Source organism: Phaenicophaeus curvirostris, chromosome 13, assembly GCF_032191515.1.
Source record: "Phaenicophaeus curvirostris isolate KB17595 chromosome 13, BPBGC_Pcur_1.0, whole genome shotgun sequence".
NCBI classification, from domain to species: domain Eukaryota; kingdom Metazoa; phylum Chordata; class Aves; order Cuculiformes; family Cuculidae; genus Phaenicophaeus; species Phaenicophaeus curvirostris.
Genome location: NC_091404.1, coordinates 4,481,574 through 4,498,469, shown reverse-complemented (window position 1 = coordinate 4,498,469; position 16,896 = coordinate 4,481,574). Strand labels below are relative to the sequence as shown.

The 16,896-nt window shown below is 46.8% G+C and overlaps 1 protein-coding gene across 4 annotated transcripts in view; it reads right to left on the bottom strand.

Annotated features, from left to right (window-relative positions):
• The window catches only part of DCX (doublecortin), a 119,569-nt gene that overhangs the window by 79,459 nt on the left and 23,214 nt on the right, over positions 1-16,896 (bottom strand). For all 4 annotated transcript variants that reach the window (XM_069867898.1, XM_069867899.1, XM_069867900.1 and 1 more), the window contains exons 2-3: positions 4,265-4,467; positions 2,331-2,721 (exon numbers count right to left, since the gene is read on the bottom strand). In XM_069867898.1, the coding sequence (XP_069723999.1) occupies positions 2,331-2,694 (364 nt within the window). In that variant the 5' untranslated portion in view covers positions 2,695-2,721; positions 4,265-4,467. The remainder of the gene's footprint in view (positions 1-2,330; positions 2,722-4,264; positions 4,468-16,896) is intronic.

Genomic DNA, 16,896 nt, shown 5'->3' with positions numbered 1-16,896 from the left:
CAGTTCCAGACACTAGATTCCTTTGTTGTCACTCTGCTCAGACTGCATTTTCCTAGCTGATGCTCTGCTGAGGACACAACCATACAGACAACCCTAATTTTTTCAGTGCAGCTTCTTCAATGCTGTTTCCAGGTTCCATTTTGGCAGAACAAAGCCAGAAGCCAACTACATCATCTCCCACTTGTACTTTAACCAGCACAAGATGTTTTCAATGACTACCTTCTTACCTGCAGGAATAACAACTGAAGGTTTCTTAACTTCACTGACAAAAAGCAGAAAGAGTATAAAAGGAGAACTGCATTTTCTCCTGTGGAGTCATTCCTGAAGATTTACATAAAGCCTGGGACAAGGCAGAGTGAGAGCTGCCATTAGAGAAAGGCTGTGGCCATATTAAGAGATTCGAACGAAACAGCAGAATCTCTAAAATTCAGGGAGGCCACACCTCCGTTTGACAGCTGTAACCGGGCTGAGAATAACTCCACTAGGACTGCATCATCTCTCTGAAAGGCAGCAATTTCTTTCCATTAAAACTCCTCCGTGGAAACGAACGTTTATTCTGTGCGCTTGTCCTCACAAAATATTTTGGGGAAAAGAGTACCCCTCTTTGACAGACAAGGAGTTCTAGGGAGAGATGCTTCAGTCAAGGTCACACAATGACTCACTGCCGAGGCTGCCCCTGAAGCTCAGTGGCTCGCACACTCACATCCATTGTCTTTCAATAAAGGCAAAAGCCATGAGGATTTTCTATAGTCACCGAATTAGCCAGGTTATCTCCTTGGAGGAAATCATTAAGGAACAGGCAAAAGCAACTCCCCTCTTGCAACAGGGTATGCAAGACATTCCGAGTTCAAACAAAGAATAGAGAGAAATGAGAATTGCTTAGAGAAAAGCAGGCTGGCTGTGGGTGTCCTCTGGGCACCCTGCTTCAGCTGCACCGCCAGCAGAGCTTGCCCACAGCCATGCCTCGGGCACGGAGGCAGGACTGGCCATGTAGCAATGTCATCACGGGGGTTCTCCTGACACTCCCCGAGAGAGGCAGCACCCATGGCAGCAGCCCACTGCTGCAGAGCAAGCTCCCGTGGCACCAAAAAGATGGGCAGCTGAGCTCCAGAGGAGCAAGCCTGCATTGAGGTCATCCCCTCCCTGGACAGAAGGATTGATTTTTAACTCATCCTTCATCCCACAGTCCAAGTGGCACTCAAAGGAACAGGCACACCCTCTAGATACAAAGATAGACTCAGACCTGCCCTGAGCGTCTCCAGCACACTTGGACCTACTATGCAGGGGATGCCTTCCTACAGTCTCCCAATACAACCTCTTAGATGCCCTCACCCAAACGTCTCCGTACACCTCCCTTCCATACAGAACCTGCAAGAGCCATATGCAGATGCAGCACATGAACTCCCAACGCCCTCTCCACATACATCACTATGAACACCACCCCCCCAGCACTCCTCGTTACACACACAGCCCGACACACCTTCACACGCACCCCGAGCACAAATCGCTATGCACATTCTACACAAGAACCCCTTCAAGGAATCCCAACACCCTCAATGGAATTAACCCTCCTTACATCTTCCTACACACATGTATCAACCCCCAAATTTCACCACGTACAGCCCTCCCGAAACACCCTTCTCCATACACCCACCTTATTAACTTGTGCCTCTAAACACATTGTGTGAGCTCCCAACACACTCCCCAAACACTGTAAAACCCCCTAACAGCCCACCTTCCACACATCCACTATACACACACTAAATGCACCCCAACATCCTGCTCCACACACACTCAAATCCCTGCACAGCCCTGACCACACCCCTATACACACACATCATGCACAACTCCCTCAACACATCTCCAGAGTGCACAAATTGCTCCCACCTCCATCACATATGCACTACGTGAATCCCTCAGTACCCTCGCTCTTCCATTCATACCCATCCATCTAGTGGGAAATCCACATCACTCCTCATCCACCCCCTGCACCCATCTGGGACTCCCCCATCCCAGACAGACATGGGGACACCCTCAGACAGTCCCCGGCGATGGACACAGCCCCATCTAGCCAAGAGGAAGACACACCCCTCTGGCTCTACACCTGCACCCAAGCGAGTGTGCTGGGGGACACCCCCAGAGGTGTCATCGCCTGCATTACTGCTCTCCCCGCACCTCTTTGGAGAGGAAGGTGAATGGGCAGGTTCAGTACAGAGGGGCAGAAGGACCCCCCCCACACCCAAGGAAGCGTGACCTTAACGGCAGAGCGAAGTGGTGCAGCCCCCTTCCCACCCCGCCTCCTCACTGCACCAGACAGCGACATTAATTACCTTCCTCCAGCTCATCCATGCTCCCAATCTTCCGCGACCCATCGATGGTGTAAATGTAACGGACTCCCTGAGGCAGATTAATATTGTCGGACAGGGACCGGGTCAGGTCGGCCAGAAGAGCATCAAAACTTCGGAAGCGATCAGAGGACACAGCATATACAATCCCCTTGAAGTAGCGGTCCCCGTTGCGATAGAAACGCACCTTCTTGGCTTTCTTCTCATTACTCAGTGCCTGTAAGGTCCTGGTTCTGTAGAAGCTACAGTGAGCACTGTGAGTGGGGCTGGGCAACCCGTTCATCCGTGAGCCTCGCATGTTTCTGGACGCCTTGTCTCTTTCGTCAAAGTGTCCAAAATCAAGTTCCATAGTTTGGTGAACCTTAAAGATCTGAAGCTGAGCAGGAAGGAGACGGGGAGAGAAGGAGTGCAAAGGGACCAGTTAGAGCCAAGCAGAGCCACAATCCACAGAGAAAAAAATGACACTGATACAAGAGCTGTGCCTGGAGTAGGACAGATGTATTTGGGAGGCGCCCCCTCCCCTGACCCAGATTTGTATCGATTCTGGGGACTGAGAGTAGGAGGGGTCCTTGTGATTTGAAAGAGATCCAACTGCTAAGGGCAGGGAACACGTTTCTGGAGAGCTTGTCTACTCCTGCACCTGGGAGTCTTCAAAGTGCAGTAAATTGTGACTTGGGGCCAAAGGGATACAAGGCAATCACAACTCAACCCCCCAGAACTCTTCCAGACACCAGTTGGCAATGAATTAAACCTCTGAGCCATGCGAGGTTTCCTTTGGCAACAGAAAACAAGGAGATTCCAGTAAGTCAGCCCTTCAATCTGTCGAATCACGGAAGGAACCAGAGCATCTGAATGTTTAACATTAGAATAAACTGGCATTTATGAAAGAATGGACACAGGGGAATAAGCAGTTTCTTTGTGACAGCCTGTTCAATAAGGGTTAGCAATGAGATCCAGCCCACCCTTCCCCCTATCCGCAGCCCCCTCCTAGCCCATCAATCAATTCCCAGGACCAGCCTACATCTCTAAAGAAGAAATGACTGGAAAGAAAAAATCTGTCATTGAAACAAGGCTTCGATAAGCTCTTTTCAGCCTGACTCTCCTCTGAATTGCATTTCTGCTGCCATTTAATGAGAAGGAGAAAATAAAGGCGCTATTTCCACCCCCTCTTCCAGCCTTAAGTGATTTAATTGCTGGAAGTGCCCCAGCCCAAGGGACACACCGCCCCTGCTCCTCACCTTTCATTGTTCTGAGCGCGGGGGGCTTCCCGCACAGAAAAGCCGAGGCTTGAGCTGACACCCTGCCAGCAGGAATTTCTGTACAGTCTCTAGCTTATATTTAAGAACAACCTTCCTCCCCCACCAAACCCCAACACAAAAGGAGGAGGGACCCCCAACCCTGCAATTGAAAGACCTTTCCAATCCTCCAGCACAACCAGGAACATGCAACTCACGTTATGTAGCTTGCATGTTAACATAGGGCAGAAAGGGGATTTACAGCAATGCGTGGCAACCAGGTATAAATCTAGGAAAAGCTGTTGCTATCTCTTCCACACCCCTTACGTTTGCCAGAACTAAGCTCCTTCCCTGTATTGTACAACGTCAGTGTGACCCGTGTAAGAAAAATCATTGTCCCCAGTTTGCAATAAAGCAGAAGATGAGAATGCAGGCGATCTGCACAGAAACCCCAAGTTGGGAACGGTTTTCCCCACGATGCCAGTTGGGGTAGATGCAGTCTGGTGTCATGCATGCAGTGAACAATGAAACATCCAAGCAACTTCGGGAATGAATCACAGGATGCAGGGGGTTTTGATTTTAAAATGAACTGCAGATGCTGTAAGGTACTAAGAGAAAATTCCTCCTTTCTCTGACATCTGTTACTTTTCTGCATGCAAGTCACTCAAAAAAAGCTCTACTCACCGGTTTTCAGCGCGCAGGGTGGAGATGCTGAGAGAAAGAAAACCAGGCTCACTCTGTCTTTGTTGTCTGAGCTCCAAGCAAGAAATTCCTGCCAGGGTGGATGAGACGCCTCCTAGGTCCTAGTGCCTTGTTCGATCCCTTCACGGTAACTTTGCCTCAGTGGTTTTTGCTCTCATCATCACTCGCCTGCTTGTAGTCTAGCTCTGTATTTGAGGAAAAAAAAAAAAAAAGGATGCATTTGTTCACATTCTGGGCATGTTAATATATGGGTAAGCAAAAAGTTTAAAGGGGCAAGGTTTGGGGTGATGTGCTGAAGGATGCAAATTTTTCCTTGGCTCTCGCTTCACCAAGAAAGCATCTGGCCCCAGTGGAAAAAAAAAAAAAAGCATAATCAGACTGATGCACCATCATTAGAGGATTACCAGTACAGGGAGGTCATGGTTACAATCCTACAGTTGCCACAAGGCTGGCACGAGACTCCTGAGCGTTAGGAAAGCAACTAAGAAAAAGGTTGACCAGTGGAACTGGGCACAATCCTGCCCCTGTACTGGTTTTACACAGCACTCGTGGTTTGCATTGGCAAGAAGAAAGGCAGAATTCACTTTGTGGTTCTGCATGCAGTGCCCCTGCATAATTTTTAGCCGTTAACACTGGCCACGAGCCAAAGCCAGAGCCTGGAATCCTAGTTCATTCAAATCCCCATGGGGTCCAGGATGGAGTCATTCGACACAAGCTTAACCCAACCTGGCTCGTATCCCAAACTAAGAGAGTTTTATTTTCTGGTTCCACTGCAGGACGACTCAGCTGTCACAAATTTGTACTGGGCGCTCTTTCACTTTGACAGCAAAATCTTCCACCTGCTTTCCAGGTGGAGACTTCTACCCTGCAGTTAGAAGAATCAACCACTAACTCTGCTGCTGCTTGTCCCATCTTTACTGTAGAAAAGAACAGGATTTGGAAGTGGAAGGGAGGGTCTTCCCATCCATGGAAGGAAATCTTTCCTAACAACACTGTCTGTTTTGAATGAAAACATAAGATTTTGTCATTTTGGCACGTCACAGCGGTATCACATTTACACAGAAAAAATTGGCATTCATTCCAGCTTTGTCTGCCCTGCACATGACGGCCCAGGCCACACTCACACAAACCCACTGAAAGCTCATCTTTGTTCACCAGCAAGTTTCACACATGACATTTAGAAAAAGTTTCTTATTCCATGAAACCATCCTCTTATTCAAAGGCCCCTGTGCACCCTCTGCTAAAGCTGTTGACTGCACCCTTTTGGGTTTGGTAGGATCACTACAGAGAAGAGCACAGATCTGCTCTCCCTCCTCAGGAACTGGCACTCCAGAGGCACACAGGAAAGAGCAGGATCTGTGCTCTTCAGGGCATGTTTCAGTAGGTGTGTGGATGCAGATACAAGAGGTAGGTAGAACTTTAAACCTTCTCCTTCCAATTAGATCCCATTCCCAGTTAGATAATACCTGGCCATTCATCACCATGTGCATAACCTGTCCAGGAATAACAACTCTTCCCTAGAGCACAACACTGCTGTAAATTTATCGATACTTCAAGAATATGCCAAAGATAGAAATCATTGTCATAGAATGGTTTGGGTTGGAAGAGACCTTAAACATCATCCAGTTCAACCCCTGGCCATGGGCAGGGACACCTCCCACTGGATCAGGGCTCCAAGCCCCATCCAACCTGGCCTTGAACCCCTCCAGGGATGGGGCAGCCACTGCTTCCCTATGCATCTGTGAAGTACAGTAACAGCAGGAATAGAGAAAAGGAAACTAAATTCAGCCTTCAATGGTGCACAGAGCTTTGATAGAAGAGAGGCAGACTGTTCAGGATGATACCCCATGGCAACCTGGCAGGATAATGTAAACCCAAAGTCACTGGACTTCTGTAACTTATTCATCTGCCAAGTTTTGTTTGTGTGGAGAGTTCTGGGGACAGCAAAGTGTCTCAAAACAGCATTAACAGATGGCTCTTGACTTCTTTGCACATCTGTGACCATACCCACTGGTGAGAAGATGAAGGATGTCTATACAGACACATCTGCTTAAGGACACTGCCAGAAGACTTCTGGAGCATGGGAACTTCCTTTTAAAAGCAATATTACTCCAGCGAGAGACCTGGTATTTGTTCCCGACTGAAGGATAAGTTTTCTATAGCCAGTGATGGTTGTGTTCATCTTGGGTAGAACCTCAAGTTATTCCTGAAAGGTGCCCAAAGCACCTCCAGTACAAATTAACCCTGTCACGAGACAAGAAGGATCTCAGCAGCCAGAGCATCAAAGCAAGTGAAGAGCTCTGGAGCCAGACTGATTTCACAGGTTTTCAGCAGCATTGCACCATATTTGCTGCTTTTCAAATGAGAACAGGATCACTTCGTACTACTGACATGGGCTGGGATATGCAATAAGGCACAGGAATGAACAGCTCTTTCTTGACGAATGCAAGGGCCTAATCCTGACTTCATTTCTGTAGGTCAGGCACAAGAGCCTCTTCATTGCCCTTACAGAGCTGATACTAGTCAAAATCTATTTATATCAGAAAGGGCACAGCCCCCAAGACACCACAATCTGAGCCACCTTAGGCAGCATAAGTCATTAGGAATTGGAAAGAAGGTTCTTTTTCCCATCAATAATTTCATCTAGCTAACAAAGAAAGCCAAATTTAGCTCTTCAGATTAAACTACCCTCTTAAATTAGGTGAATCATCTTTCCTCCAGGAAGCTAACATTTAGACTTTTGCCTGTGGAACTAAATCTGTGCAATGACACGTTTGTTGACATTGCTGAGCAACTGTGATAACTTGGGAAGGGACTGACAGCAGGTAAAAGGGATTTTGTGACTGCTTTGTTCTAACTTCTGCACATACACCTAGAAAATCCAGTTTCTAGCATCATTAGGAGGTGCAGTCCTAAGTACTCAATGTCAGTGCCCAGTTGCTTTGCTATACATCATCCTGGCTTCTATAAAAAAATTGCACAGCGTGTTCTCCAATCAGGATGTAAGTCGGGGAGAGAAGTAGCCACAGTCTGCCTGCACCACAGATGAGAATTCTGGACAAATTTAAATCAAGTGATCACTGCTTTTGAAGGAAGGCTTGGATCAACATTTTTAAGTCAGTCTACATAGATGCATGTGTTTAATTACATTTCTTATTTTAACCTCTCTTCTTCTGGATTGCTTTGAAATTGTCACTGCAGATCACTGCTTTCAGAGCTTTGCTTGACGTGAACTTCTGCACCAAAATCCTCTGAAATGACAAATTACTATTTCGGGGCTCTGCCAAATGTGTCATGGCACTCCAAAGAGAAAGCCCATAAAGTCAATAGCTCAGTCTTGTCCCAACATAGAAACAAGCTTTAAACTTACTTCATCAAAGTATTATCCCATATCAGACTAGAGTTAAGTCTTTCCTACATAATACCATGAGCTAATAAGCAGTGAGGACTTGGCAGACTTTCACCACATAACCTTTGTTTCCTTTGGAGATTTATTTTTACAGGGACCACACACATCTGAAAGTCTTTTAAATACCAACGCTAGGAAGCCAAAGTTAGCTCAGCCACTGGGGAGAAAAGGGTGGAGGAACACCTCCATAGCATAGTTTCACCACTCCAAGTCTCACAACCATCTGCAGGGGCTGTTCAGACCTTTAAGTGAGAGGGCTGGATGCTTCTTCAGCTGAATCACTGGAAACCCCAGGGAGCAGCAGGGATAAAGTCTTTGGTCTGGGGAAGGAGGAGATGGTGAAAGCAGAAGCTGGGCTCCAAGGCCACCTCCGGCAGCCAGTTAATGTGGAGCTCCTCACCCGTGCTCCACTGCACCACTGTCCCTCGAGTGAGACCCGTCACTCTTCCAGATCCCAGTCAATGCATTTTTGCTGCAGACCCACAGCCTTGGCAGATGCCCTCAATCTCAGCAGATGACTTGGACTTTAGATAAGCTCCTGCTGAAATCTGGGAGGAAAAAGGCCTTTGCATCCTCCAAGAGCTCGACATGAAGCAGGATGCAAGTAAATAGGCCATATCCTGTGCTAGTAAACCCTTTGTAAGCATCTGGAAATGATGCAGCCGTAATGCATACGTAACTGTAATGAGTTATTCAACAGACTCATTCAAGACATTCCCAACACATCCAGATATGAGAAAGCATTAAAATGCACAACAGCCATCCAAAAGAAAAATTCCTTATGCACCAGATTTCTTCTGCCTACTGCCCTCCCTACTACAAGTAAATCATCACAATCAATACATCTTTCCCAGCTGAAAACAAATTCCCCAGCAGCAGAAAATGAAGCACCCCCACCCCAGTACAGACCCTGTGATAACTTGGGTAAACCCTGCCAGAACCAGCGAGTTCCACAAGCCAAGTTTTGGTGGCAGTTCCATTTGCAGTGATTTCCCTTAACAGCAATTTGCAAAGCTTGCAGAAAGCCATGGAAATGTCTGCCACATGCATTATTTGCACCCTGGGGAACATGCAGAACCTCAGAAAGGTCAGCAGTACATTTTTGCTGACCAAATTATGGATGATATATGGTCTGCAAGTCCCAACCAAGGTTATGAAAAATGCAACAAATGAGGATGTCTTCTTTTCCTGAGGTTGTCCCTGGTCATCATCATAGCAGTTAGGAGACTCATGAGCAAGGATTTAATAGCTTCTTGATAATTTAATTTTATACAAGAATTCTAATGGAATACAGGATTGCCAGCCTCTCTCAAAATGCCTGCTGAATGCAACATTGGTTTGAAGGACTTTCCTGATGGAATATTAAATGATGGAAAGGAAAATCCCATCAAAGCCATCATGGGGGATTATGTCACATTAAAGTTGGAAATGCAAGATGCTTCCTTTCACCTATAAATCCTCTCTATCACTCAGAAGGCAGTGACAATGAAATCAGGTAACACTGGGGTAGCATTTGTAAAAGATACCCAAACAGCCCATCTTACAAACTTAGAAATCACAACAATAGACCATTTCAGAAGTTGTTTTCCACAGGAAATTTCTAGTCAGTACACTCAATGTCATCTCAAACCAAGCAGGATTAGCCATATAGGTGTCCTAGGCAAATGCCTTCTCATTATCAAATAAAGAATGCATGTGATCTACAAAACTAGCATTTTAAATACACATCAAAAAGATGCCTTTAGTGGCCTTAGGAGGCATCAAGAGCTTTTGAGCTCTGATATTCAGCATGACATAGGACAAAGACTAGAGGTCACAAGAGGGAAAATTACATTAACTTGGAGTTCTCATAGCCTCTCTCAGTCTCATTTTGAACTTCGATATTACAACATTTGCCAGCTCCATGCCCATTGGTAGTCTCGATGCAGGCCCACAGCATCTTTGGAGCTCACACACCTCACTGGTGAAAGGCTCACACTCAGGCACAGCCTCTGCTTGTGCCAACACATCTGGCCTCTGGCAGCAGAGCACGAGTGCTGGAAAACTCCCAGGGCAGCTCTAAGGAAACCTGTCTCTTGGCAGGAGATGAGTAATCAGTATTTAGAGTGCGCATTCTGGCTGAGCTCAGCTGTTGTGTAGAAGCTTTGAGCTGTCAGCCACCTAGTAGGAATAATTGTCATTCAGCGTGCTCACCTCCTTCTACCAGCAGTAACAGCTGAGAGAGAGAGGCAGCTCAAAGGTTTTTATGCTCTCTAGGAAACAAGACAGCAGAGTGGGAAGAGAGTGGGTTTGTGCTGGTGTTTTATTACTTTCAGGGGATGGTTCCTTATTACTTTCAGGGAATGGTTCCTTATTACTTTCAGGGAATGGTTCCAATCTGTTTTATCCTAAAAATTCATGGAGAACAGTAATAAATGGTGATTTTTCATGGCTGCAGAAACTGCTTGGCTATTTAGCTACTGTTCTTCAGGCACATGTATCATTTATCTATCATAAACTATGGATAATTATTTCTTTGCATCTGTTTTGAAATTCAAAAGTAGATACAGCAGTAAAAACTCATTTACCTAGATTAAAAGAAAAAATTACCTGCTCCAAGACTTATGCTAATTAGAATACATAAGCACACTGAAAGACCATTGTTTAAACGTCAATGAACAAAGATTTCTTGCTTGCATAGCTGCAACCTCTCACTCTAGAGAGATGCAGACTCGACTCATTGCAGTTAGGCAGAATGGAAAAAACCAATAAAACGTACTAACATATCAGGTCAGTACAGACATCTTCAGTCCCCTTTTGCCAGCAATCGGACCCCACACTGCAAGCTCTATCCTAAACTAAACCAAATGTGGTGGTTCTTCTCCCAGAATTACTACCAGGCTTTGAAAAGCCAGGTCTTGCACAGAGCAGTCAGCAATACCCCGTTCGTTTCTAGTACAATGCACCTTTGAGCACTGCAGGCTCCTTGGGAAGGAAGTGGGTTCCAAACATGCCCTGAAATGCAAAGACCTGTCCCTAGCACCTATTGGTGTATCCAGGTTCTGAGAGCCTACACAGAGCTACGTGTATGTTTTATCTTTAAAGCAAAGGTTACAGTATGGAAACACTGAAGACGCTTTGCCTTCTATGAAGCTCTGCTTCAAGTACTGAAATTCTCACCTGAACTTCTGCAGCTCTTCCCCTATTCCCTCCATGCATACCAGAGCTGTACTGACAAGTGAGAGATGGCTTCAGGCAGAAGTTCTTCTCCTTGTCTACTGTGGAACATCAAGAGAAGCACAGAATATCCTCCTGCTCCATTAACGTCCCTGAACAGACTCATTGAAGAGGAGCATTTCATCCAGCAGGGAGGCAATGACAACCAGTGCTTTGGTTCTGACCTGTTTAGGAAAAAAACACCATACCCTTTTTTCCCTTTTGGACATCTGCAGTTTGCTGAAAACTAGGTCGTTGTTTAACATTGCAGGGGAGTACTAGGTTACGATTTGGGAACTATAAGGGTAGGAGCTGATGCCAGAAACCCCACAGCACCTATTCTGATGTTATTTTATCTTCAGATTCTGCAGGTTCTGTTCATCAGGAAACTCTCCCAAAGTAAGATACGAAGTTACTACACACTGCTCACAGGTTATATGTTCTTCCTCATTAGATGAAATTCCCAGCCTGGAAATATTTGAACAGGAGAATAAGAATCATGCCAGAACATCAACACTAGTATCCTAAAGTTCAGATCAAGAACTAGATCAGAAGAAACTCCTCGTCTTGTCTGAAGTTGCTGTCGACTACACTTCTGATTCAATGAGCTCTCATAAGGGCTACCCAATACCAGCTATGTAAACACTCATATTGAGCAAGGACAGGAGCAGCTCAGGCACCAGATAAAGCAGGTCTCCATTTTAGACTCAATTCTAAGCAGTTATTGGTCAGAATAACAGCCAAAAAGCAGCTATTGCAAGCAACAAGGAAATATGGATGTTTCCTGTGATGTCAAACTCCAGAGAAACAAGCCCTAGAGCCACTTACTATTGAGTGTATAAATGGGACCTGCTCCCCCTTCATTGTGAATTTGAAGATGGTCTTTACACAGGATGCATGGGGGCAAGTGACTCGAGTCAGAAAATCAACTAATGAACCGCTGTAGTATTGGAAAAAAATCAGGTTCAATCCTGGCTAGCTGCAAGAAAAGGATATCAGTAGCAGATCAGCTCTACCAAGGGCCCCATGGGTCCTCACCTCCATCAGCATCAGCTAAACTACAAATGTAAGGACCCTCCTGCAGCAATGGACTTCAGCCCCTAGAGCTGTGTGTACGGTGTTTAGTCCCAGTAGAATGTCACCATCCCACCTATATATTATGGGATAATGTACATTATCATATAATTGCTATAGCCACCTCTTTTGTCCACCTATTACTTTATTTTAACCACCAGAGAAAGGTGGATCAGCTGGCTGCAGCCCCACAACAGAAAGAGGGCACAACCACGAACACCACTGCTTTGTTTGTACCCATAAAGCACTTTGCTGCTCCAAGTTAAAGTTCCATTCTGTTTCCAATTAGAAATCCAAACTGCTTGCTGGATTAGGTGACTTCTACTCACTAAGCAACCCAACAAATATTTTCAGTTTGATTCTTACAGTTATTAACCCTGAAAGCTCATGGAGCACTCTGCTCAAATACTCAACGCAAATTCAAGACCCACACCACAAAGCGATCAGCCTTTTGCACGTCTCCTGGGCACAGTCATGACTTGTTTCATTGTGGTCACCCTGCCACGATCCGACCCTCATCATTGCTGACTGGCCCAAACCTCCAGTTTGTGGGCTGAGTCTGTAAATGCCGCCCTGAAAGAGAATAATCAAAGGCAGCGCTTGTCTCACTTTCAGCCCACACAAGCTCTGTCACCTCCAGTTGGGTCATTACAAAAAGCCTCTCATTCTTTTCTTCATGGCACTCTTCCCTCCCTTCATAGAATCCTAAAGGTTGGCAAAGATCTCTAGGATCAAGACACCAGGTACCAGCACACCAGCTCCCTGCAAGGTTGGCAGATGTGACAGGAAATATTTGTGACCTGCAAGTCCAGTGCACAAAGGGCACCTTCAAGGAAACCATATCCTGGGCTGCGTCAAAAGAAGCATTGCCAGCAGAGCGAGGGAGGTGATTCTGTCCCTCTTCCTCTCTTGCAAGACCTCATCTGGAGTATTATTCTGCCCCCGCACTCTGCACTGGGGAGACAACACCTTGAGTACTGTGTACAATTCTGGGCCCTTTGCTACAAGAAGGATGTTGAGGCTCTGGAGTGAGTCCAAAGAAGAGCAACGAAGCTGGTGAAGGGGCTGGAGAACAAGTCTTATGAGGAGCAGCTGAGGGACCTGGGGTTGTTCATCCTTGAGAACAGGAGGCTGAGAGAAGACCTTATAGCTCTATACAACTACCTGAAAGGAGGTTGTGGAGAAGAGGGTGCTGTCCTCCTCTCCCAAGTGACAGGACAAGTGGGAACAGCCTCAAGCTGCATCAGGGAAGGTCCAGGCTGGATATCAGGAAAAGATTTTTCACAAAGGGTCATTGGGCACTGGAACAAGCTGTCCAGGGAGGTGGTGGAGTCAGCATCCCTGCAGGTATTTAAATGATGGGTAGACACGGTGCTCAGGGGCATGGTTTAGTGGCAGATAAGAATTGTCAGACTCGATGATGCAAGAGGTCTTTTCCAACCTGGTGATTCTATGTTTCTATTGTGTCCAGTTCTGGAACCCTCAACATAAGAAGGATATGGAGCTGTTGGAACGGGTTCAGAGGAGGCTAGAGAGATAATGAGAGGGTTGGACCACCCCCATACCAGGGCAGGCTGAGGGAGTTGGGGTTGTTCAGCCTGGAGAAGACAAGGCTCCGAGGAGACCTTATAGCGACCTTCCAGTACCTGAAAGGGCTACAAGAAAGCTGGGGAGGGACTGTTTACAAAGGCTTGGAGTGACAGGATGAGGGGCAATGGGTACAAACTGGATAAACTGGGCAGATTTAGACTGGACATAAGGAGGAATTTCTTCACTATGAGGGTGGGGAGACACTGGCCCAGGTTGCCCAGAGCAGTGGTGGCTGCCCCACCCCTGGAGGTGTTCAAGGCCAGGCTGGATGGGGCTTTGAACAGCCTGATCCAGTGGGAGGTGTCCCTGCCCATGGCAGAGGGTGGAATCGGATGATCTTTAAGGTCCCTTCCAACCCAAACTGTTCTATGATTCCATGACCTTCTGAGCGCCCGTCGAGGACTTCCCTGCAGCCCTCATCCCAGCGCTGAGCAGCATCCCTGTGCCAGAGGTGTCTGTAAGGCAGCAACGATGCCACCCTGTGGCAAAACGGAGCACCAGGAGCAGAACCTGATCCCTGCTCAGTGGCTGGTCAGCCTGGAGGGACTGATGGGTCCCTTGAGAGGGCAGGGGGACCAGGAGCAGTCACCATGCTCTAGTAGCAGCACTGCTGTAGCCACGAGCTATGAAACCCCAGGAAAGACTTGCAGGAACAACAGCTGGTCCATCTTTTGTATGAACTGCTACGGCAAGAAAGAAATGAGTCACCTTCCAACCCGTTGGCATAGCAAGGGGATAAGGAAAGATCCTGGCTTTTTGGCTTGGTGATACACAAGGACACGGCAAGCTCTGAAGCATGTCCACTGCCCACAACACAGCTCTCACCCCTACCCAGTGACAGGACCAACGGCTGTTCATCATCCTAACACAGCATCTGTTCAGCATCACATTATATCCTGCTAGAAGTAAAGCAATCGCTTGAGATCAGAAATTCAGATAAAGCTGAACAAGACATTCAGTATTTAATGATAATGGATTTAATTCAAAGGAACTGATAGCTGATTGTCTTGTCCTTCATCTTCCTCTTAGCAATCCGACTCCCACTTTGTTCAAAATCCCACTTTGTTTAAAAACAACCCCGTGCAGCGCTACAGGCTTGGGCAAGAGTGGCTGGAAAGCTGCCTGGCAGAGAAGGACCTGGGGGTGCTGACAGCTGACTGAACTCACGTCAGCAGTGGCACAGGTGATCAGGGACATCTTGGCCTGTATCAGAAACTGCATGGCCAGCAGGAGCAGGGGAGCGCAGCCCATGGTGAGGCAGGCTGTCCCCTACAGCCCATGGGGGTCCCCAGTGGAGGAAATACCCACCTGCAGCCCATGGAGGTTCACAATAAAGCACATATCCACCTGCAGCCCGTGGAGGACCCCAGGCTGGAGCAGGTGGATATGCCTGAAGGAGATGGTGACCCTGTGAGAAGCCCATGCTGGAGCAGGATCCTGGAAGGACCTGTGGCCCATGAGAAGGAGCCCACTGTGGAGCAGGTTTGCTGGCAGGACTTTTGACCCCATGACAACTGCACCCAATGGAACAGACACAGGGAAAGAACTCACACCGGAGCAATTTGTGAAGAACTGCAGCCTGTGGGGAAGACTCATGTTCAAGGAGTTCACAGAAGCCTCTCACCCGTGGGAGGGACCCCACACCGGAGGAACACAAGAGTGTGATGAGGAAGGAGTAGCAAATACGACACAGGATTAACTGATCACAACCCCCGTTCACTGTATTGCTTGGAGGGAGAAGGTAGGGGAATTGGGAGCGAAATTGAGCCTGGTGAAGAGGGAGGGGTGGGGAGAAGGTGTTTTAAGATTTTGTTGCTCATCATCCTACTCTGATTTGATAATAAATTAAATTGAGTCTATTTTGCCCATGAAGATTATTGGTGAGTGATCTCCCTGTCCTTATCTCAACCCACAAGACTTATAATATTTTCTCCCCTGCCCAGATGAGAAGGGGCAGTGATAGAGTGGCTGAGTGGGCACCTAGTGTCCAGCCAAGGTCAACCCGCCATAGTGGGCTAAGCACATGCTTCTAAGAACCTACCAACAAGGCAAACTCAATCTCAGCAAGTTTACATGAGCCTGTGAACTCTGAACTTCTCTCAAATAGTTTTGAATGATTAATCAAAACCAGACCACTGCTTCTTGGCAACAATGCAGACAGATCTATACACACCTTGCAGTTTTCATATTGGGATTTACCATCCCTAAAGCAGAAAAGGAACGCAGACACACTCTGGGTTTTACCTTACAGGATCATCAAGAGCAGAAAGGCCCTTGCTTAAGCTACGCTAGCTTATCATTTGAGCTATTTCAAGGGGAAACAAGCTCCAGAGATGGAATTTTAGCTTAGTCAATATTGCACTGAAACATTAGCTGTAATATGACTTATTTGATCCAAGCCAGACCAAATAAAGGCTTTGCAGAAGCTAATTATTGTTTTGTTTCATGTGGCCCCTTGGGTGATGATAGTAAGAAACCATTTCGAATTAGAACAGACACTGGGAACAGGCTGCCTACACAACACCACCACTTTCTTCTTTCGTAAAAGATCTGCTAAGCTGGTGCAGACAGTTGGTTGAAGGACTTCTAAAACACTTGAAGAAAATACAAGTTACATGGTCCTTGCACTTCAGGCTTGCTTAACCCCTATTTTTAGGTGTCCTTCCTTTTTTACCCCCAACAGCAAGCAGTTAAATGCAGTGCCAGTAGATGGCAACCCAACAAGAGTTTCTGTTCCCAACAGCTGAATGAGCCACACAGGCCAGCTCGTGGGCAGCCAAAAGCATCTGCTTTCCTGCCTCAGCAACACAGCAAGAGGATCACAGAAGTTCTGTGTCACTGCAATTACATCTTTGAAGGAGCTCAGTGATTAAAGAGCAAACCCTAAACCCAGACACATGCTTCACCAACATGAGTTTTCTTGAAAAAGGATGAAAAAATTAAAAAGTATCTCTACACAGGGTGGTAACTACAAGGACAAACATTATGGAAGGACTACTTGAAGTGACTGTTTACAAAGCCTTGTAGTGATAGGATGAAGAGCAATGGGTATAAGTTGGAGAGAGGCAGATTTAGACTAGACATAAGGAAGAATTTCTCCACCATGAGAGTGGGGAGACCCTGGCACAGGTTGCCCAGGGAAGCTGTGGCTGCCCCATTCCTGGACATGTTCAAGGCCAGGTTGGATGGGCCTTGGGCAGCCTGATCCAGTGGGAGGTGTCCCTGCCCATGGCAGGGGTGGAACTGGATGGGCTTTAAGGTCACTTCCAACCAAAACCATTCTATGATTTTGGAATCATTAAAGGGGATGCAAATGAGCCATCTAGTGAGGGAGGCGATAAGAGCA